At 39.0% G+C, this 23,969-nt stretch overlaps 2 protein-coding genes across 3 annotated transcripts; both read left to right on the top strand.

The window, feature by feature from the left end:
• Positions 1 to 273: 273 nt before the first annotated feature.
• LOC104242888 (3-ketoacyl CoA thiolase 1, peroxisomal) lies at positions 274 to 6,026 on the top strand. Of its 2 annotated transcripts, XM_009798002.2 has the most exons (15): positions 274 to 342; positions 456 to 563; positions 2,222 to 2,298; positions 2,389 to 2,473; positions 2,867 to 2,993; positions 3,233 to 3,331; positions 3,416 to 3,483; positions 3,572 to 3,679; positions 3,763 to 3,840; positions 3,924 to 4,056; positions 4,134 to 4,230; positions 4,934 to 5,057; positions 5,140 to 5,248; positions 5,589 to 5,672; positions 5,765 to 6,026. In XM_009798002.2, exons 1-15 carry the CDS (start codon positions 289 to 291, stop codon positions 5,872 to 5,874), a joined length of 1,461 nt encoding a protein of 486 aa, XP_009796304.1. In that variant the 5' UTR covers positions 274 to 288; the 3' UTR covers positions 5,875 to 6,026. The 2 variants fall into 2 exon arrangements, with proteins under 2 accessions (XP_009796304.1, XP_009796305.1); XM_009798003.2 differs by lacking the exons at positions 274 to 342; positions 456 to 563 and adding an exon at positions 1,776 to 1,897.
• A 9,015-nt stretch (positions 6,027 to 15,041) lies between these two features.
• LOC138877647 (uncharacterized) lies at positions 15,042 to 15,524 on the top strand. Its single transcript, XM_070157272.1, has one exon. It carries the CDS (start codon positions 15,042 to 15,044, stop codon positions 15,522 to 15,524), a length of 483 nt encoding a protein of 160 aa, XP_070013373.1.
• The last annotated feature ends 8,445 nt before the right edge of the window (positions 15,525 to 23,969 follow it).

The following is a 23,969-nucleotide window of genomic DNA, read 5'->3' as shown; positions in this document are numbered from 1 at the left end:
TTTTTATAGTTTTTAATAAGAAGCTTTTATATTGACATAAATATTATATCATGTTTAAGACTACAAATTTTAAACTTTTATAATTACACAAAAATATTATATACTTAACATGTTTAAATTTACAAATTATAAAAGTATTCATTTTTACCTTAAATTTTATACCCAAATAAATTAGAAAAATGTTTTTCTTTGAACTTTCCGTGGCATTTCTTGTTATTGATTACATCTGAAAAACGTTGAAAGAAGTATGTGAAAGCAGCTATTCTTTTCTTTGAACTTTCTGTTCACATGTGCATTATACTACCACCAATTACCCCACGTATTCCACTAAATTTCGTGCAGGTCTATTTCTTGGTCCTCTTTAACTAATAATTGGTAGTAGTACTACTCTATACTATATATATGATGGGAGTAATCCACTAGCTATAACATCCCTTTTCCATTTCTGTGTAAAGGAAGAAGAAGAAGAAAGAAAAATGGAAAAAGCTATTGAAAGGCAGAGAGTTCTACTGGAGCACCTTCAGCCCATTCGTTCTTCTTCTCACCAGTTTTCTTCTCTCACTGTAAGTTTTTTTTTCTTTTTCTTTCTCATTTCTATAATTCCTAAAGAATTGTTATTGGATTGAGATGGACTTAAATAGAGAGACACGGACGGTGAAGGTGAAGATTCATATAGTTAACGAGACTTAGTTGTTCTTGTCGTTAATTTCTATAATTCTTGTTTTTTCTTTAACAAATGGGAAAAATAAAGAATAAAGAACTTTGTAAATATGAATGTCTTTTTTGGTGGTTTTGGTCATGGTAAGATGTAAAAGAGCAACCAACAAGAGTTGTGGCGGAGTGATAACTACTACTTTATTCTTAACATGTGGTCTCGGGTTTGAGGCCTAGTAGAGGTGGGTGTTGGAGGCCTAAGACAAACCGTAATAGGAGGCCTTAATCTTATTTAATAATTTTAGATATTTTTGTTTAAAGTTTATATTTTTTACTCTTTGAGATACAATTTAATTTTGATGATGTAACCAACCCATTTAATCTTTGTTGAAACATTACTAACTTTTGATAAGATTTTCTTAAGTTTAATTTTGATTTTTGTTTTCACATGACATGACAGTCAACATCACTCGCTATATATCCTTGCCTCTCAAAGTAACAATCATGTGAGAATTTGTATTTACAAAGATGATAAACAAATCAACTATAGTTTTTTACAATCTAATTAGCTTGAAGCGTACCTACAAAGACGTTCAAAGAAAATATCTTACAAAGTTAGAGTTGTAAATTAAATTTGTTCAAGTTGGAATGAGAAGAACTAGAAAGTAAATGCAGATTTAATTGCCTTTCACTTTATTACAATTTTTTCAACCAACTACAAAAAAGACCACATGATAAGAAGAGTAACTTTTGGGGCATCTAATTTTGTGACGCCTAAAGCGACCGCTTTAGTGGCCTGGGGGGTAAGCCGCCTCCGAGTCCTGGGTATGGAGTCGCCTTTGTTAGCAAGGAATTTACTCCCAATGTGTGGAACTTTCCAGTGCGACTCCAGATTTAGCCTTAATGTGGGTACCGGACACCGGGTAGGAAACCAAAAAAATAATGTAAAAGAGCTAACTTATTACGGGTTTTTTGTTTGATGAAATTCTTTTCTAGATAGTAGCTGATCCCTCCAAACCCAAAAAAGAAAGTATATGGAAAGAAAAAGAAAAAAAGGAAAAATTACTTTGTAAGCATTTTGATGACTATAGTACTTTTGCTGAAAGTCTACTATACCATATGATTGTTGTTGCAGTATCCATTGGAGGCACATATGAAGGAACACAACTTTATTTTTTTTCATAGCCAAACACTTGAATATATTTTTTGCTTTTTGAGTAGGGTGGGATTTGAACCCTCTTGGGTATGTTAATACCTTGTTGATGCGTGTTAACATCTCATCTAAAAAGATTAAACTATTACAGACAACACACTGTTATTTATTTAATTATGATCTTCAAAATTGTTAAAACCTGAGAGTTCAATTTTGTACAGTTGCCAAAATAGCTCAAAGATCCTATGTTGACAGAGACTTTACGGGCAAGTTGGCACCGACACCATGGTTATCAAAAAGAAATTGAGAGACTTTAGCTTCACAGTGTTGCGCTAAAATGTGTTGATGATTATTCTTATTGTTTTTGTTTCTCTTCAACGTGCTCAATCTTTGGCTTTTTTTCTTTCTGGACAGCCATCAATTTGTTTAGCTGGTGACAGTGCTGCATATCAAAGGACGGCTGCTTTTGGTGATGATGTTGTCATTGTTGCGTAAGTTGCCTCACTTAATTAGATCATCAAGATTTCTTATAATTGTTTGACTTTCTCTACTAAAATGGTTGGTAATTTGATGTTTTGCAGAGCTTATCGTACTGCTATTTGTAAAGCGAAACGTGGAGGTTTTAAAAATACCCTAGCAGATGATCTACTTGCTCCAGTTCTGAAGGTATATTGTTTGTCTATATATCAGCTTCCACACTCTTGAATGTTTGATAAACCTATGCTGGAATTGGGCATTTATATCCTAATCAATCTATAACATGAAGGAAACAAAGAAGACGAAACAACGTAGTTATAAAAGAAAATACTAGGGGATTTCTCCCCATCTGCCTAAATCACCTATGATGGACAGAGTTACCTGATATCTATACTAGTGGGAGGTAGTAGATACTCGGTGGAATAGTCGAAATACACGTAAGCTGGTCCAAACACTACTGTTACTTGAAAAAAGAAAAGAAAAACAAACAATGTAATAGTTACTGAGGTCACACATTCTTTGTCCTCTGATTTTTTTTTTTCTCCATTGAGGATATTTATGAGTGCAAATCTTGTACTGCAGGCAGTAGTAGAGAAAACTAACCTGAGTCCGAATGAGGTGGGAGATATTGTTGTTGGTACGGTTTTGGCACCAGGCTCACTAAGAGCAATGGAGTGCAGGATGGCTGCATTTTATGCAGGGTTCCCAGGTATTTCTTTTCTTCCCTTCCTTTCTCTTTTATATGAAGTTTTACAAGATTGCTGATCTATAAGGAAGAACGCCAAGCAACATATGGTTTTTTTGTTGTCATAATAGTCACAACTAAGACTGGCACATTTGGTTTTAATTAAATCTGGTTTAATGGAAATGAATAGATCCTTTTTGATACAAAGTCACGTGCTCCAACCCTTTCAAAATATAGCATCTAACTTGATCGTTTATTCGCAGAAACTGTCCCAATCAGAACTGTGAACAGGCAATGTTCTTCTGGCCTCCAGGCCGTTGCTGATGTAGCTGCATCAATAAAAGCAGGATTCTATGACATAGGTATACAAGTTCGCCGACATACATAGAACGCTACTTGCTACGTTTGTGCTTTCCTTCTGAGATCTAACAATTTTGTGTGTGCAGGCATTGGTGCTGGACTAGAGTTAATGACAGTTGACAATATTGGAAGAGTTCAACAAGTTAATCCGAAAGTATGCTCAAACTCAGATATTCTTCATCATTGTACCTGAAACCACTTTTTGTAGTTTAGTGTTTTAAGATGGATTTATCTTTTAACAGGTAGATGCATTTGCACAAGCCCGTGACTGCCTTCTTCCTATGGGCATTACTTCTGAGAATGTCGCCCAACGTTTTGGAGTGACACGGCTAGAACAAGACCAGGCTGCTGTAAGATTTTTGAGCTCTATTAAAATATCTATTGCTATAGGAAGTGCAGCTAGAGTTCTGATCCCGTCATTTTTCTGCTATAGGTTATTTCTCACCAGCGAGCTGCTGCAGCAACTGCATCTGGAAAATTCAAAGATGAGATTATCCCAGTATTGACAAAGGTAGACATGCTGCTAAGAACGAACTTTTCTTCTGTGTGATCTAATAGACTTCTGACTTTTATGACTAATGTTTACGATGAAAGATCGTGGACCCACAAACTCGAAGGGAGAAACCCGTTGTGATTTCTGTAGATGATGGCATTCGGCCAAACACAAATTTGACAAACCTGGCAAAGCTGAAACCTGCATTCAAAAGCGACGGAACCACAACTGCAGGTACTAGTTTATACTATCGTAAACTGTTTTTTCTACTTAAAAAGGTTGAATCTAATGCTGTTTTCATGAACTTTTAGGGACTGCTAGCCAGGTCAGTGATGGTGCGGCTGCAGTGCTTCTTATGAAGAGAAGTGTAGCTATGCAGAAGGGACTTCCAATTCTTGGCGTATTCAGGTCAGTGATATCCTTTTTCTACGAATGGAGTTTTTGCATGAAAGCTTAGAGTATATTCCTCAGAAAAGGTTATTTTGACTCAAGAGTATAACAAGCGAGCTTATGAGTTTCAGCTCTTAATTTTGGTTCCCATGAATCTTTCTTAGCCTGTGTAAAGTGTCTCTTGTGTCTTGCCTATTCAATGTCGCTTCTGTCATTTCTAAAACTCTCTTGGTTCTTCACTTTACCAGATTTACTCTTTCAAAAACGGAAACATCAAATTTTATGTTCACTTTAGTACTCATCAGTTGCAGTTGCTAAGGCAGAGAACTGCATAGAGTCCAAGGGGATCTTTGTACTTCTGTCATGTAGTTTCTTATGTTTCTTGAAAGGCACGAAAATACAGTTATTCGTGAATTAGAGGCAATGATTAAGTGAAATGTACAGTGACAAGCGTACTTCCTGGAAACTACATTATTTGGTAAATAGCAATGAATTTAGAGACAATGCTTAAGTGAATGGAAAGTATACAAATGAAGCTTGGGTTTAGGATTTAGAATTTCTCTTGATAAACAAAGTTGCCTTCTTTAAAATTCGTCCATGTACTGCAGGAGATTTTCACTAGGATTATGTCAAATAACCAAACAGTCTAAGTTGTCTTTAACATACAACATTTCCAATGCGTGGTTTGTAAGTACAGATTGTAATTTTCTTCAAAATGCAGGAGCTTTGCTGCTGTTGGCGTGGATCCTGCTGTAATGGGAATTGGCCCAGCCGTTGCTATACCAGCTGCTGTTAAGTCTGCTGGTCTTGAGCTTGACAATATTGACCTGTTTGAAATAAACGAGGTAATATGTCGAATCAATGGGAACTGCTTCATGATCAAACTGTTAGAAATTTTGTCTCAGCAATTATATGTTGCCTCGACAGGCATTTGCATCCCAGTTTGTGTATTGCCGCAAGAAACTCAATCTTGACTCTGAAAAGGTTAATGTGAATGGAGGGGCAATGGCTCTTGGGCATCCTCTGGGTGCTACAGGTAATTATTTTATAATATCATTTTACAGTTAATTGGTATTTAACTTCATTTCTGCCATTGTGATATATAGGTACTCTATCAAATATTAGATTAGTATTTGTCTTGGATGTTGACACATTAGACTTTTCTTTCTTAGGATGCTTAGTATATTTGAGGAAAATATTGAAATTGTGGAAGCTAACAATAACGCCTGAAAACTTTTATATTCTTTCCTGGCCCATTTTTCTGATGAAACTTCCAATTGAAAACATTAATAATTTGTAGAAGTGACATTTCATGAATTGTCTTCTGAAAGAGAGGACACAGCTTTTATTACAGACGTCCGTCCTTCCTTTTTCAGGTGCACGTTGCGTGGCAACTCTGCTTCATGAGATGAAACGTCGTGGCAAAGACTGCCGCTTTGGTGTGATTTCCATGTGCATAGGTGTGGCACTTTTTCTGAAAAATTATATGATGTTTAGATCCGTACAATCTTATATTTGTATGGTTATCACTTATCATTATGTTACGTTGCAGGTTCTGGGATGGGGGCTGCTGCAGTGTTTGAAAGAGGGGATGCTGTAGACGACTTATGCAATGCTCGAGTCAACAATAACAACAATTTCTTGTCCAAGGATGCCAAATGAGCACGCGAATAATTCCAAAGTTCGGTTTTGTTTTTGAGATAAGAGAATATGATGCAGAATGTATATCATGTTAAATTATTGGGATAATTGTTTAAAGTATTGTTTCAATGAAAAGAAAAAGTGGCTGGTTTAAGCCGTCGTTGCGGCAATAAGATTTCGGTTTGTATGCCACTTTAAGGATATATTCTAAGTAAAAAAAAATTCTTTAATGAAAAACGCACATAAAAAAAGAGAGAGAGAATCTGATGGAGTACGGATTCAAAATACTCCATTGAAGTTCTTTTCTAAGTTCTTTGATCATGAATTAATTTTGGTTTGATTTATTGCAATATTAAATTTCTTAAAGCGAATAGAACATGAATTTGAGTAAAATCGTTCTCTATTCATAAAAGGAGAGTGATTATAGATTTGTATCTTATGTAAAAGCAAGTTTGGGATATTTCGTGTAGCGAAAATTGCATCGTAGGTAGTGGTGTTGTTTTGGTTCTCAAGCTTTTGACTTCAAAAGTTTAATTTTTTTTTGAGCAAATAAAAAAGCATGAAATTTACGTATATACGCCACTACTGCTTGTGGCATTACAGAGAAAGGAGTTTGCCCTCCTTTGTATATTTGGTTGTTTTAAATTCTTTTTGAGAGATACTATATTAATAAAGGGTTGAGAGCAAGTTGTTGTTTTGTTTAATTTGGACGCCGCTCACGGCAATTAAGGTTAAACGGAGGTTTTGTCCTCCTCAATTTGCTGCAACAACAGTTAATTTTAGAGTTATTTACATAGTATTCTTGTGCTGTAATTTTGACCTTTAGAATAAATTTTATGCTCAATAACACCAACAATATATACAGTATTATCTCATACAGTGGGGTTTGGAGAGTGTAGGGTGTACGCAGACCTTACCCCTACCTTGTGAGGTAGAGAGGCTGTTTTCAAAAGGCCCTCAGCTAAGGAAAGCATAAACACCACATTAATGAAAATATAGATAAGAAAGGACAGTTCTAAAAAGCCATATAAAAACAGAATAAAAATAACAAGACAGTAAGGTTATCAACAATGAAAGAAACAACGGTTCGACATAAAAACCTACTACGAACAGAAAACGAGATTGCGTGTCAATACTACTGTTATGAACACTCTAGACGACCTACTCATCCTCGATCTCCATACCTTCCTATCAAGGGTCATGTCCTCGGTCAGCTGAAGCTGGGCCATGTCTTGCCTAATCACCTCTCCTCACCTCTTCTTTGGCCTATCTCTACCTCTCCGTAGTCCGATCTCAACCTCTCGCACCTCCTCCCCGGGGCGTCTGTTCTCTCACACCTCCTCACCGTGGCGTCTGTGCTCCTCCTCCTCATATGACCAAACCACCTAAACCGCGCTTCCCGCATCTTATCCTCAATAGGGGCCATATCCACTTTGCCGGGAATAACCTCATTTCTGATCCTATCTAACCTGGTGTGCCTGCATATCCATCTCAACATCCTCATCTCTGCTACTTTCATCTTCTGGACATGAGCGATCTTGACTGGCTAACAATCAACTCCAGAAATTTTATGCTCATAGTTAGTTATTTTGGATTGAAATTTAAATTTGGATAATAGTATGTCTATATATATTTTGAGATATTGTCACAGTGACCTCTCTTGTGGAGGTTTATTTGTTTTAAAATATAAAAGGTTTTATGTGTGTAACTTATGTGAATATTGATCGGCACAAAGGAAGGTTAATGTTTAACAGAATTATATGTGTATTTTTATGGTAATAAACACGTGATGATTATTTGATTGTACGTGCGAATAATAAATCGACCCAAAGGAAGATTTACTATTCAATATGTTTCTTATTATCATTGTTTGATTACTACACCAAGATATTACTTACAAGTTACTATTCTGTCCAAAGATAAAATATTATGGAGTGCCCAATACCTTGAGATAATGTTTACCTTTATTCAAATTTATTTTTATTTTGGTTTCAATTATTATGTGAGCTTATTTTGTTATTTATTTTTCTCTAATTCAGTTGAAATTACTCCTGCAAATATTATCGCCAATATCAATACAACTCCTATGTTACATGGCACTAACTTTAAGTCATTGCAAGAGAACATCAACATAGTTCTCGGAGTCATGAATCTTGACCTTGTGTTAAGGGTTGATTCTCCACCACCTCTTATAGATAAGAGTACTCAAATGAAAAGAGCGAAATGGAAAGGTGAAAAAGATCAAACCGCATGTGTAGGATGATCATGAAGAAAGTTATTCCATAAACATTCAGAGGCACTATGTCCGACAATGTTAAGACGACTAAGAAATGTATGGCTAAAATTGAGAAAGTATTCTCCAAGAGTGTAAAGGCTGAGATTTGTACACTCTTGACAAGTCTGATTTCGATGAAGTATCAAGGCAAAGGTAATATCAGGGAGTACATCCTGTAAATGTCTTATCTTGCTTCTAAGTTGAAAACACTTAAGTTAGACCTTTTTGTGGACTTGCTAGTCCATTTGATTTTGATATCCCTTCCACCACAGTTTAGCCAGTTTAAGGTGAGCTATAATTATCAGAAAGAGACTTGATATCTAAATGAGCTCATCTCACTGTGTTTAGGAAGAGGACTGATTGAAGCAGGAAAAAAATAAAAGTAATCATTTAGACGATGCCCCTAAGGACAAAAGGAAAGACAAGAAGAGAAAGAATAAGGAAGCAGCGGATACAACAATATAAAAGAAACAACTCAGGAACCAACTACAGATTGTTGTTTCTTTTGTAAAGCTTCAAGTCATAAGAAAAAGGATTATACTAACTATCACACATGGCGTACAAAGAAAGGTCACCTCTTAATTCTGTTTGCTATGAGGTTAATTGACTTTGGTACCAAGACACACATGATGGATAGATTGTAACGACCCGACGATCGTTTTGAGAGTATGAGCCTCGACCCCCTATTTATTGTCCCCTCTACTTCATTTATGCTTACATGACTTGCCGAGGTGGGTGTTGGGAGATTTTTGGAGTGTAATGGGACACATAGTCCCTAAGTGTGAAATTTGAGTTGTAAGAGTTGAACGTAATTTGACCTGTGTGAAGGTGACTCCAGAATGGAGTTTCGTTGGTTCCAATAGCTCCGTATGGTGATTTTGGTCTTAGGAACGTATCTGGATGTGGATTTGGAGGTCCGTAGGTCATTTTGGAGTTATTTGGCGAAAGTTGGAATATGGAAGGGTTTTGGGAAGTTTAACCAGGGCAGACTTTTTGATATCTAGGTCGGATTTCGATTCCGGAAGTTGGAATAGGTCCATAATGTCAATTATGACTTGTGTACAAAATTTGAGATTAGTCGGACGGGATTTGATTGGTTTCGGCATCGGTTCTAGAAGTTAGAATTTCCTTAGTTTCAATAGGCTTGAATTGTAGCGCGATTCGTATTTTGGTTGTTGTTTGATTTGATTTGAGGGTTTGACTAAGTTTGTATCATGTTTTTGGACTTGTTGGTATATTGAGTTGAGGTTCCGGGGCCCTCGGTTGAGTTTCGGATGGTTAATAGATCAATGTTGGACTTAGTGTTATAGCTGAAGTTTCTGGTGCCTCTGGCCTGGTTTCCTCTTATGCGATCGCGTGGGAAGGTGTGCGATCGCGTAGGCTAATTTGGGCAGTGAAGGATTTTGTTCTACGTGTTCGTGAGCAAGAGGATGTGAACGCGTAGTTGTGGGATGTTGTGTTTCATGAACGCATGGCTAAGGTAGCGTCTGCGTAGGGTATTAGAGGCAGGAGCTGGGGCCATGCATTTGTTCTTTGCAGTCGCGTGGTGAAGGACACGATCGCGTAGCTATGAGGAGTCAGTTGTACGCGATTGCAATTGTAGTTATGCGTTCGCGTATGCTTAATTTCTGGGGCAGCGGAGTTGTGCTTCGCGATCGTGAGGCTATTTCCACGATTGCGATTAAGGAACACCTGGGCAGATTTAAATGTTCAAAAATGAGGGTTTCGAGTTCATAACACAAAAATTAATTTGGGAGCTCGGTGGAAAGTAATTTTTGGAGAGATTTTCACGTGAGTGTTTGGGGTAAGTGATTCTTACCTAGTCTTGGTTAATTTCCATGATTATGCCTTTGATTTCATCATTAAATTAGTGATTTGGGGTGGAAATTGGGAAAATTTCTTAAGCCGAATCTGAGATTTTGATCGAGGTTTTGATATCGGATTTAAGTAATTTTGGTATGGGATGACTTGTGGTTGAATGGGTATTTGAATTTTGTGACTTTTACTATCATGCCCCAAATTCAGGGAGTGCGACCGGCGCTCAACCGAGTGAACCCGACCGAGAAAGCCTGTTAGATACTTTTTACCCAAACTCACTCATGAACAAGGAGAAGGCATATTTTCATTAATTAGACAATAGGGACATTGTGTATACAATACCAAATCATTTCCATTAGTTACTTTATTTTTCACGTCTCAAAATACACACTTTCATAGTCTAAAGTGGAACAAATGATTCAAACATAACATGAATTGTTTGGCTTTCCCCAACACCGACATACAACCCACATATGTCTGCGGAGCCTCTAATTGATACAAAGGAGTACAATGATAGTGAAGGCAACAAGGCTCCGGCTATACCTCAAAACATGATAACATAAAGAACAAAAGATACATGATCTCAGAATGAGGTGGGGCTCACCAAGTTTGCTGGGAGGAGGGTGTACTGCTATCACAGTTCAATGCTGCATGCTTGGAACCAGATGCATCTATTAAAGATGTAGCACCCCCCGGCAAAAAGGAAAGTTAGTACTGTCGAATAGTATTAGTATGTATTATTAAACACCATATCAATAAAATGAATAATAATAATACAAGGGGGAAAAATCATGAAATCAATAGAAGCCTCAAACAATACCAAAACATCAAGTTAAGAACCACATAAGTTTTCAGGTAAATTTCCTTACTTTTAAGTTGGGAGATCTTTAGTACCGACATACCATTATTCACTATACCATTGTACTTTTACACGGAGTTCGATCACAGCCCAATTGGCTCGGCCGCCTCATTTGAGACATCAACCACAATCATAATTTTAATTATAATTTCCTGCACAATCACCACCATGTCTGCAGCATGGCGTCCGATCACGGCCCGATCGGCTAAGCCGTCTCGCTCAAGACATTACCCTTTTCTATCAGTCATCTCACTTCAAACATCTTTTACATCTTTTCAATTAATTGGCACTAGTTGCCACAATTATAATATCATTCTTGGCACTTGGCCATATTTCATAATTCAAGTTCTTTTTCCACATTCAAACATCGTTATCATCATCAACAACAACAAGGCTTTCCATTCAAGACTTTAAATACACATGTGAGCAATTGAGAATCTTAGGCATATGGAGATTTTTCACACAATTTGGCATAACAACCTTCATTCGAACTTGACTTGAAGTCTTAATATATTTAACAAACATCCATACTTTGAACACATCCTCAATTGATAAGATAACATGATAAAAGCATTTGGAATTCATATTGAATATATATCTTTCAAACATAAGCATATTCGGAATAGCCAATTTTATAATGATCAATTTGGGACTTGCACCAATTACGCGAACACCGTGGGATTCAATTCTAAGAGAAAAGTTTAGCCAACATGCCTCAATTGAGCTTCTTTAAACTCTAAGATGTTCCATAATTCTTAGCAACTTCAATCTATTTTAGAAATATAACAAATTGAAGTAAAATTAGGGAGATAATTATGGTTCTAGCTCATTTGAGCATTCTATCAAACGCTAGATGTGCATTAAGGTTTCAAGACTCTTTTTATGGAGGATTCCATCATCCCACAACCTATTCTTTACAATTTTAATCTCACGATCTTCCTACACCCTTTGTTAACGATGTATGCAAAATAAAGAACTCTCGCATCCAAGAATTGTCTTGCTAATTACCCATTTTTAGATAAATTTTCGAAATTAAGAATTAAGGTATAGAATCTTACCTCTAGGATGAAGTCCTAGTGAACGTTACTTGTTAATCTTCCAAGATTTGAGTAGGAATTGGCGGGTAAAGTTTAGGAACCCCCCTTTCTCACTCTATGCCACTCCCTCTCTCTAGAAACATATAATTTTCCTTCTAAAATGACCCCCAAAGGTGTTTTATTGGAATGGGGTTGAGTTTAAAAAAATTTAAAAAATAGGAACCCTGACACAGGTCTGCGGTCGCATATGCAACCGCATAATTCTTTTGCGATCCAATTTTACGTACCACAAAATTCTGAGTTTTAGGTAAAATTTTACGGGGCCTTACATTTACCCGATTCCGATATATGGGTCTGAGTCAACTTTTTGAGACGATTTTCTAATTTTTAAAGTCTTGATTTCATTAATTATTTGTTTCTTATAGTTATATTTATAGTAAGAAATTGCTTTGGCTAGATTTGGGCCATTCAGTGTAGGAAAGTCGAGGAAAAGGCATTCTTATTGACTGATTGAGCTTGGTTCGAGGTAAGTGACTTGTCTAACCTTGTGTGGGGAAAACCCCCTTAGAATTTGGTATTATTGTAACAATTTATGATATATGAGTGCCGTGTACGCGAGGTGACGAGTGCATACACGGGCTGAATGTTGAGAATCCCATTTTTGCCAAGTAGTAACCTATTTATATCCTAAATGAGTTATCCCATGATGTGTAGTTATCATTTTTAGCCTAAAATTGCATGTCTACGTGTCTAAATTCTTACTTGAAATCTGTGTAGCATGCTTGGTTGAATTCCTATTTTCTTTGATTTTGTAGTTAGTCTTTAACTGTAGGATTTCTTGTTGTGAATTCGTTGTTCCATCGGTTACGAGCTGGGTATTTACTTTTAGGACTACGAGGCAGTACCTCGGGAGCTCCCCTGTTATTGCATATTTACTTTTGGGACTACGAAGCGGTACCTTGGGAGCTCCGTTATCGCAAATTTACTTTTGGGACTACGAGGCGGTACCTCGGGAGCTCCCCTGTTGAGTATTTATTTTTGGGACTACGAGGTGGTACCTCGAGAGTGCCCTTGTTGTTTACCCCTATGTGTTGTGTTGTTACCTTTCTATAATTTCTTATTGTTAAATTATAAGATTTTTTATTATATTACTACATCTTCTACCTTAAATTATATATTCCAGTAGGTCCTTGACCCGACCTCGTCACTACTCTACCGAGGTTAGGCTTGTCATTTGCTGGGTATCGTTGTGGTGTACTTATACTACTCTTCTGCACATGTTTTGTGTGGAGACAAGTACCTCCTACTAGCCCTGATATCAATAAAGCGCGTGTGCTGCTGCTTGGAGACTTCTAGGTATATCTACCAGCATTCGTAGATCTCGGAATCCCCTTCTATCCTTATGCTGTATTTATTCTCTTAGATGTTGATGTATAGAGACATTTAGTACATTCCTTAAAGCTTGTGACTTGTGATTACCTGGTTTTGGGAGTTGTCTATACTGGAGTTGTTGATTTACTTGTATATGCCAAGCGGCATTTTCAGTCTTATATATATATGTGAAGTATAGTCGTTATTTCTGTTATTATTTTCAGTTATTCTGAAATTGTTAGGCTTACCTAGTCTTAGAGACTAGGTGTCGTCACGACATCTTATGGTGGGAAATTTGGGTTGTGACAAGTTGATATCAAAGCTCTAGCTTCATAGGTATTATGAGTCACAAGCAGGTTTAGTAGAGTCTCCCGGATCGGTACAGAGATGTCTGTATTTATCTTCGGGAGGCTATGGTACTGTTAGGAAAAAGTTTCACTTCTTTGATTCCTGATCATGCGAAATTGTTGACTTCAAGATTCTAAACTTTTGTTTTTATATTCTCTCACAGATGGTGAGGAAACGTATAGCCGGATCAGATGACCAGACACCCGAGCCCTCTACTAGAGCCGCGAGAGGTTAAGGCCGGGGTAGAGGCCGAAGATGTCCACATGGTGCAGCTAGAGCACCTACATTAGTTTCTCTATAGGAGCCACCAGTAGCTCCAGTTGAGGTGCAGGCATGCCTGTTACTACACCAGCTCTTCACGAGACCCTCACCAAGTTTTTGAGCATGTTCGGTACTTTAGATCAGGCATGATTGATTCCACTTGCTCCTGCCACATCTCAGGCCGGGGGAGGAGCACAGACTCCCACCGCCCATACCCCAGAGTAGCGCATTCAGGTCGACCATGTTTCGGAGGTCATACCAATACAACCAGTAGCCCCAGCCCAGCTCGAGGTTAGGGTAATAATTTTTGAGGAGGCGCAGCGCGGGCTCGAGATGTTTAAAAAGTACTAGCCTCCTACTTTTAGTGGCCTGGCATTAGAGGATGCCCAGGGTATTCTTGAGGAGCTCAATCGTATCCTCCTTACTATGGGTATTGCAGAGTCTAGTGGAGTTTATTTCACTACGTTCTAGCTTAGGGGAACAACCTATTAGTGGTGGCATGAATACGAGTTGGGTAGTCCGACCGAGGTAGTTTCATTCACTTGGACTTAGTTCTCGGATATGTTCTTGAGGGAGTATGTTCCCTAGAGTCTCAGAGATGCATGGCTTGTAGAGTTTGAGTAGTTGCGCCAGGGTTCTATGACCATGTAAAAGTATGTGGCCTGGTTCAGTGATTTGGCTAGGCATGCACCAGCCTTGGTTGCTATAATTTGAGAGAGGGTCCGTCGATTTATCAAGGAGATCAACCCCAGTATCAGATTTAGCATGGCCCGAGAGTTGGATATGGATATCGCATACCAACATGTAGTGGTGATTGCTAGGAGATTGGAGGGTATGCTGATTCGTGAGTGAGAGGCCATGAGGTCTTGAGAGTTTGGCACTTAGAGTGGTACTCGTGCCCCAGCTGTAGTTCGTCATTTTAGGGGCTATGTGAGTCACCTATTCTTTTAGTACTTCCAGCCCCCAATGGTATTTTGGCCACTCCTAGGCCCTAGTCTCCCTATTATGCACTGCTATTGTCTAGTCTACCTCCTGCACGGGGTGTTTTTAGTGGGCAGTCCAGTCGATCAGGGCCAAGCCAGCCACATTAGCCACATCCTCCTAGAGCTTGTTTTAAGTATGGGACACTCGTCATGTAGTTAGGGATTGCCCCAGGATCGGGAGGGGTGCACCTCCACAGACTACTCAAGCACCACATGCTCCACCAGGTCCTCAGGCTATGGTTACAAGACTAGATACCAGTCCACCCACTCAGCCAGCTCAAGGTGGAGGTCAGGCAGGTAGAGGTCGCCCTAAAGGGGAAAGCCAAGCCAGATATTATGCTCTTTCTGCTCGGATGGAGGCAGTTGCATCTGACTTTGTTATTATAGGAATTGTTCCGATCTGTCATAGAGATGCATCAGTCTTATTTGATCTGGGCTCTACTTATTCCTATGTGTCATCTTATTTTGCTTCGTATTTGGGTGTATCCCGTGATTCTTTGAGTTCTCCTGTCTATGTGTCTAAACATGTGGGAGATTCTATTATTATTGACCGTGTGTATCGGTCGTGTTTGGTTGTTATTAGTGGTTTTGAGACTAGAGCCGATTTATTATTGCCCAGTATGGTAGACTTTGATATTATTTTAGGGATGGACAGGTTGTCGCCCTATTATGCTATTCTTGATTGTCACACCAAGACCGTGACTCTGGCTATGCCATGATTACTATGATTAGAGTGGAGAGGTGCCTTAGATTATACTCCTAGCAGAGTTATTTCATTTCTAAAGGCTCAGCAAATGGTTGAGAAGGGGTGTGAAGCGTATCTAGCTTATGTGAGAGATGTCAGTATTGATACTCTTATCGTTGAGTCAGTTCTGGTAGTGAGGGATTTTCTAGATATATTTCTGTCTTGTCTTTCAAGCATGCCGCTCGACAGGGATATCGACTTTGGTATTGACTTGTTACGGGGCACTCAACCCATCTCTATTCCTCCATATCGCATGGCTCCGCCTGAGCTGAAGGAGCAGTTACATGAGTTGCTTGATAAGGGCTTCATTCGGCCCAGTGTGTCACCTTGGGGTGCTCCAGTCTTGTTTGTGAAGAAGAAGTATAGTTCTATATGTATGTGCATTGACTATCGCTAGTTAAATAAAGTTACAATGAAGAACAAATATCCATTACCTCGTATTAATGACTTATTTGATTGGTTACAAGGTGCCAGAATGTTTCCTAGATTGAATTGCATTCAATCTATCATAAGTTGAAGATTCGGGAGCCAGATATCCCGAAGACTGCTTTTAGAACTCGGTATGGTCACTACGAGTTCCTTGTGATGTCATTTGGCTTGACCAATGCCCCAGCAACATTCATGTACTTGATGTACAGTGTATTTCAGCCCTATCTTAACACATTTGTTGTTGTGTTTATTGACAATATTCTGGTGTACTCCCGGAGTCGGGTGGATCATGAGTAACACATGGGACTGTGCTTCAGACCTTGAGGGAAAAGACGTTATATGCAAAATTTTCAAAGTGTGAGTTCTAGCTAGATTCAGTGGCATTTTGGGTCACGTAGTGTTGATTGAGGGGATAAAGGTAGATCTGAAGAAGATAGAAGCAGTATAGAGTTGTCCCGGATCGTCCTCAACTACAGATATCCGAAGTTTTCTTAGTTTGGCGGGGTATTACCGTCGATTTGTAGAGGGTTTCTCATCTATTGCAGCACCTATGACCATGCCCAGAAGAGTGCTCCATTCAGGTGGATAGAGGAGTGTGAGGAGAGCTTTCAAAAGCTCAAGATAGCTTTGACTACGACCCCAGTATTGGTATTGCCTACAGGTTCAGGGTCTTATGCTGTATATTGTGATACGTCACGTATTGGTCTCGGTGCGATGTTAATGCAGGACGGTAGGGTGATTGCCTATGTGTCTAGACAACTAAAGGTGCATGAGAAGAACTATCCTGTCCACAACCTTAAGTTAGCAGCTGTCACGACCCAAAATCCACTAAAGGTCGTGATGTTGCCCAACCACCGTCAGGCAAGCCAACAGTGAATGATTAACTTAATTACTCATTTTAGTATTATTGAAATTATAATTTTAATCAATTAAATAGTAAGAAATAGAATTTATAGGTTAAATGATAATATTTTCACAACTACAATAATGAACAACCCATAAACACCCCAAATTTGGTGTCACAAGTGTATGAGCATCAACTAGGAAATATAATAAAATACAACATTTGTTCGGAATACAAATTAGATAAGAGAACATAAATAACTCTGATGGAGACTATGCAAGCTGCGAATCGTAACATGAAATGTAGGTCACGGTAAGTCCCCGCAATCATCCGCGCCTCTGTGCCCAAAAGACCACCAGACATAAATGTAACTACACAAAAATGTGCAGGAAATGTAGCATGAGTACGTAAATCAATGCGTACCAAGTAAGTATCTAACCTAACCCCAGAGAAGTAGTGACAAAGGGTTGACATCGATACTTATTAGTGGTCCAATAAGACAATTACAATAAGAAGTAAACAACTATGGAATAGAGTAAACAAGCGAAATAAACAAGTGTAAATACATGATACAATCCTCCTCTCTACAATAGACTCAAGCTCTCAATTAGCAATTACCTCCTCAACTGGAGCATATATATATAATGGACCTCACCAGACAGGTCGTCGTAATTCAAATCAGGAAGACTCACAGATACACTGACTTCTTGTCAAATATTACGCACGATTCCATAAGAGTTTTTTTATATAAATGCCGAGGCGTACGGCCCGATCCCATCACAATCTGTGCACTGCCGAGGGTCGAACAACACGAACCATAGATACATCTATTATACTGCCGAGGCGAATGACCCGCTCCCATTAGAGTGTGGTACATAATAGTGCCGAGGCAAATGGCCTGATCCCATTAGAATAAGAATCTTTAACGAGTCCTTGACCCCACTCATAAACAAACATATGAGTTATAATTTTTAAGGAAACCTTTCGATGAAAACGCATAGTGCGGCAGAAATCCGTAAAGGAATACAATTATTCTGCATATAATTATGAAACTCGTCAAATCCTTACAATAGCAAGTCTATCACTCTACGCAAGTCTAGTCTTAAGTTGTAACAAAAAAAGGAGTTTAATGTGTGAGGGACAGCTCAAATAGTACAACTATAGCATGGCGGGAACCTAAGTCTACCTAGACATAACATGATTCTAGCTACGTACGGACTCTCGTCACCTCGTACATACGTATCCCCCACAACAAGTAGCACATAACAAATACATCACCTAGGGGTAGTTTCCCCCTCACAGAGTTAGACATGAGACTTACCTTGCTCTGAAGTTTTATAACCGGCTCCAAAGCCTCTCTAACACCTCAAATTGATGCTCGTCGCTCCAAAACTAGTCAAGCAATATGCAAACCAATAAAAACATACTCTAATACTCATAATAAATCAATGTATAACAATTCCCAACTCTGCTCGAAAAGTAAATAAAGTCAACCCTCCGACTCACGTGCCCGAATTTCGAGAATTATTAAAAATAAATATTACCCATAACCCATATGGTCTATATCCAGAAAATCATCCAATTTCATCTATGAATCGACCCTCAAATCAAGGATTTATCATTTCTCAACTTTGGGGCTCAAAATCCCAATTTCTACAATCCAAATACGGATAAAAATAATAACCAACAGAAATAATAATGGAGAAACATCAAAAATAAAGGTCAGATATTTACTCCCTTGTTGACACGAGAACAACGCTACAAATATTACCTCAAACGGAGCTCTAGAACTCAAGATATGCCCAAAATACTAAAATTCACGGTTTAAAACACTATCCAGACAATTTTTCTTCTTCGCATTTGAGGGGAAACCTTCACGTTTGTAAAGAGAAATTCTTCGCATTGAATGGTCAACCCAAATTTCCTTCTTCGCATTCGCTGGACCTCCCTCGTGTTCGCGAAGGACAAAGTGCGCACGAGAAACCAACAATCTTTCCCGACACGGAAATGGGCATAACTCTCTCATACGACATCAGAATTTGATTGTTCCTATTGCTATGACTCCATAATTATGATAAGGATCTAATGGTTCAATACAATCATAAACCAAAGGTCGTTTGCTTAATATGGTACCCTCTATGTTTAAAGAAATGATGTTGAAATATCAAATAAGAGTGCGATACAATCCAACACATTCGAAACACACCAAAGACCCCCCGGGGACCCCGTCCAATCACATAACCCACCCCATAACATAAAACGGACCTGCTCGAGGCCTCAAATCATACCAAATAACATCAAAAGTATGAATTGCGCATCGATTCATGCCTAATAAACTATTGAACTTCTAACTTCCACATCCGATGTCGAAACCTATCAAATCACGTCCGATTGACCTTAAATTTTGCACACAAGTCACAATTGAAATTACGGACCTAACTCAACTTTTGGAATCAGAATCCGAACCCGATATCAAAATTTTAACTCCCGGTGAAATTTCCAACTTTCGCCGAATGACCCTAGAATGACCTACGGACCTCCAAATCCACATCTGGAAGCGCTCCTAAGACCAGAATCACCATACAGAGCTATTCCCAAGCTCGAAATCCAAAATATACATCGATAACGTTAAAATACACTTCAACCCAAATTTATAAAATTCTTCCAAAATGCCAAATTTCCGTAATAGGCGTCAAAACACTCTCGGGTCATCCAAAACCCGATCCGCACATACGCCCAAGTCCAAAATATCATACGAACCTGTTGGAACCTTCAAATCTCGATTCTAAGTTTGTTTACTCAAAAGTTAAACCATAGTCAATTTCTCCAACTTAAAGTTTTCGAAATTAGAATTTTTCCACCGAATCAACTCTAAACTTACCAAAATCCAATTTCGACCACACGTATAAGTTGTAATACCTGAAATGAAGCTACTCAAGGCCTCAAACCACTGAACAACGTGCTAGAGCTCAAAATGACCGATCGGGTCGTTACAACAACTATTATTCGTGCCTTGAAGATTAGGCGACACTATTTGTATGGTGTCCCTTATGAGATCTACACCAATCACTAGAGTTTGTAGCATTTTTTAAAATTGAAGGATTTTAACTTGTGTCAGTGGAGGTGGTTAGAGGTGCTTAAGGATTATGATATCACTATTCTATACTATCCCTGAAAGGCCAATGTGGTGGCCGCTGCCTTGAATTATAGGTCGGAGAGTTTAGGCAGCTTAGCATATCTACAAGCAGCAGAGAGGCCATTGACATTGTATTTTCAGGCCTTGGCCAACCAGTTTGTTAGATTGGATATTTCTGAGCTGAGTCAAGTTTTGGCTTGTGTGGTTTCTTAGTCTTCTCTTTATGATTGTATTAGGGAGCGTCAGTATGATGATCCCTATTTGTTTTTCCTTAAGGACATGGTTTAGCATGGTGATGTCAAGGAGGTCACTATTATAGATGATGGTGCATTGAGGATGCAGGGTAGGCTATGTGTGCCCAATATAGATATTTTGTGTGAGTTGATTCTTTAGGAGGCTCATAGTTTGCGGTACTCCATTCGTCCAGGTGGTATGAAGATATATCAGGTCTTGAGGTAGTATTTTTGGTGGAGGAAAATAAAGAAGGACCTAGTAGAGTATGTAGCTCGATGACAAAATTGTCGGTAGGTGAAGTATGAGCATTAGCGGCCAGGTGGATTGCTTCAGAAGCTAGAGATTCCAGAGTGGAAATGGGAGCAGATCACTATGGATTTTGTTGTTGGGATTCCATGGACTCAAAGGAAGTTGGATGCAGTTTGGGTGATTATGGATAGGTTGACCAAGTCATCTCATTTCATTCCAGTAATGACTACTTATTCTTCTGAGCAACTGGCTCGAGTTTATATCTGCGAGATTGTTAGGCTTCATGATGTGCCAGTATCTATCATCTCTGACCAGGGTACATAGTTTACATCGCAGTTCTGGAGGGCCGTACAATATGATTTAGGTACTCGGGTTGAGTTGGGCACACCATTTCACCCTCAGACGGATGGCCAGTCTGAGCACACTCTTCAGATACTAGAGGATATGTTCTGTGCATGTGTGATAGAGTTTGGGGTTTGTTAGGATCAGTTCTTGCCACTTATAGAGCTTGCCTACAATAACAGTTATTAGTCGAGCATTCAGACGACCTCGTATGAGGCTTTGTATGGTAGGTGGTGTCGATCTCCAGTGGGTTGGTTCGAGCTGGGCGAGGCTAGGCTATTTGGTACAGAATTGGTTCAAGATGCTTGGGAAAAGGTTAAAGTGATTCAGGATCAACTTCGCGCAGCCCAATCAAGAAAAAAGAGTTATGCAGATCGGAATGTTTGCAATGTTGCATTCATGGTTGAGCAACGGGTCTTGCTCCCGATTTTGCCCATGAAGAGTCTTATGAGGTTCAGGAATAAGGGAAAGCTGAGCCTAGAGTTTATTGGCCCGTTCGAGGTGTTTAGGCGAGTTGGGGAGGTTGCTTATGAGCTTTCCTTGCCTCCCAGACTAGGAGGAGTGCATCCAACATTTCACGTTTCTATGCTTTGGAAGTATCATAATGATCCGTCTCATATGTTAGATTTCAGCTCAGTCCAGTTGGACAAGGACTTGTCCTATGTTGAGGAGCCACTGGCTATTTTGGATAGACAGTTTCAAAAGTTGAGGTCAAAGAACATTGCTTCAGTGAAGGTTCAACAGAGGGGTCAGCCAGTCGAGGAGGCGACTTAGGAGACCGAGCATGATATGTGCAGCCGTTGTCCTAATCTTTTCACCACTTCAGGTATGTCTCTATACTTATTTGAAGACGAACGATTGTTTTAAGAGGGGGAGGATGTAACAACCCAACCAGTCATTTCAAGAGTATGAGCCCTGATCCCATATTTATTGTCCCCTATGCTTTATTTTATGCTTACATGACTTGCCGGGGTGCTTGGTGTCGGGTTCGGAAGAGTTTTAGAGTGAAATGGGACACATAGTCCCTAATTCTAAAGATTGAGTTATAAGAGTTGACCATAGTTTGCCTATGTGAAGACTCCAGAATGGGCTTTAGTCGGTTTCAACAGCTCTGTATGGTGATTTTGGTCTTAGGAGCACATTTAGATATGGATTTGGAGGACCGTAGGTCATTTTGGAGTTATTTGGCAAAAGTTTGAATTTGGAAGGTTTTGGGGAAGTTTGACCGGGGGTGGACTTTTGATATCAGGGTCAGATTCCTATATCGGAAGATAGAGTAGGTCCATAATGTCAATTATGACTTGTAAGCAAAATTTAAGGTCAATCGGACGACATTTGATAGGTTTCGGCATCGGTTGTAGAAGTTGAAATTTCCTTAGCATTAATAGGCTTGAATTGGAGCGCGATTCGTGTTTTTAATGTTGTTTGATGTTATTTGAGGGTTCGACTAAGTTCGTATCATATTTTTGGATTTTTTGGTATGTTTGGTTGAGGTCTCCGGGCCTCGGGTGAGTTTCGGATGGTTAATGGATAAATGTTGGACATAGTATTATAACTGAAGTTTCTGGTGTCTCAGACCTGCTTTCCTCTTCTGCGGTCGCATGGGAAGGTCCACTATCATGTAGGATAATTTAGGCAATGAAGGATTTTGTTCTACGTGTTCGTGAGAAAGAGGATGCAAATGCGTAGTTGTGGGATATTGTGTTTCGCAAACGCATGGCTAAGGCTGCGTTCGTGTAGGGTCATGGAGGCAGGAGCTGGGGCCATGCATTTGTTCTTTGCGGTCACGTGGTGAAGGACGAGATTGCGTAGCTATGAGGAGTCAGCTATATGCGATCGCAGTTGTGGGTATGCGTTCGTGTAGGCTTAATTTCTAGGGCAACGGAGTTGTGCTTCACAATCGCGAGGCTATTTCCGCGATTGTGATTAAGGAACACTTGGGCAGATTTAAATGTTCAAAAACGAGGGATTCGAGTGCATACCACAAAAATTGATTTGGGAGCTCGGTGGAAGGGGATTGTTTGAGAGATTTTCATGTGGGTGTTTGGGGAAAGTGATTCTTACCTAGTCTTGGTTAATTTTCATGCTTATGCCTTTTATTTCATCAATAAATTAATTATTTGGGGTGGAAATTTGGGGGAAATTGAGAAAAGTTCTTAGGTTGAATTCTGAGGTTTTGATCGAGGTTTTAATATCGAATTTGAGTAATTTTTGTATGGGCGGACTCGTGGTTAGATGAGTGTTTGAATTTTGTGACTTTTACCCGATTAAGAGATGTGGACCCAAGTCGACATTTTGGGGCGATTTTCTAATTTCTTGTTAAAGTCTTGATTTCATTAATTACATTAGTTTCTTATAATTATATTTATTATATGAAATTGCTTTTGGCTAGATTTGGGCCATTCGAAGTCGGAAAGTTGAGGAAAAGGCATTCTTATTGAATGATTGAGCTTGGTTCGAGGTAAATGACTTGTATAACCTTGTGTGGGGGAAAGCCCCTTAGGATTTGGTATTGTTGTAACAATTTATGAGTGAGTGCCATATACGTGAGGTGACGAGTGCGTACATGGGCTAAATGTTGAGAATCTGGTTTTTGCTAAGTAGTAACCCATTTATATCCTAAATGACTTATCCCAACATGTGTAATTATTATGTTTAGCCTAAAATTGCATGTTTACGTGTCTAAATTCTTATTTGAAATATGGCAGCATGCTTAGTTGAATTCCTGTTTTCCTTGATTTTGTATTTAGTATTTAACTATAGGATTTCTTGCTGTGAATTCGTTGTTCCATCAGTTACAAGCTGTATATCTACTTTTGCAACTACGAGGCGGTACCTCGGGAGCTCCCCTATTGCATATTTACTTTTGGGACTACGAGGCAGTACCTCGGGAGCTCTCCTGTTACATATTTACTTTTGGGACTATGAGGTAATACCTCGTGAGCTCCCTTGTTGAATATTTACTTTTGGGACTACGAGGCGTTACCTCGGGAGTGCCCCTGTCATTTACCCCTATGTGATGTGTTGTTACCTTTCTGTAATTTTTTATTGTTAAATTCTCAGCCTTTTTTGTTATATTACTATATCTTCTGCGTTAAATTATTATATTCCATTTGGCCCCTGACCTGACCTCGTCATTACTCTACCGAAGTTAGGCTTGGTATTTACTGGGTACCGTTGTGGTA

Source organism: Nicotiana sylvestris, chromosome 9 (assembly GCF_000393655.2).
Source record: "Nicotiana sylvestris chromosome 9, ASM39365v2, whole genome shotgun sequence".
Lineage (NCBI taxonomy): Eukaryota > Viridiplantae > Streptophyta > Magnoliopsida > Solanales > Solanaceae > Nicotiana > Nicotiana sylvestris.
The sequence above is the reverse complement of the archived record's forward strand: the minus strand, read 5'-3'. Positions and strand labels throughout refer to the sequence as shown.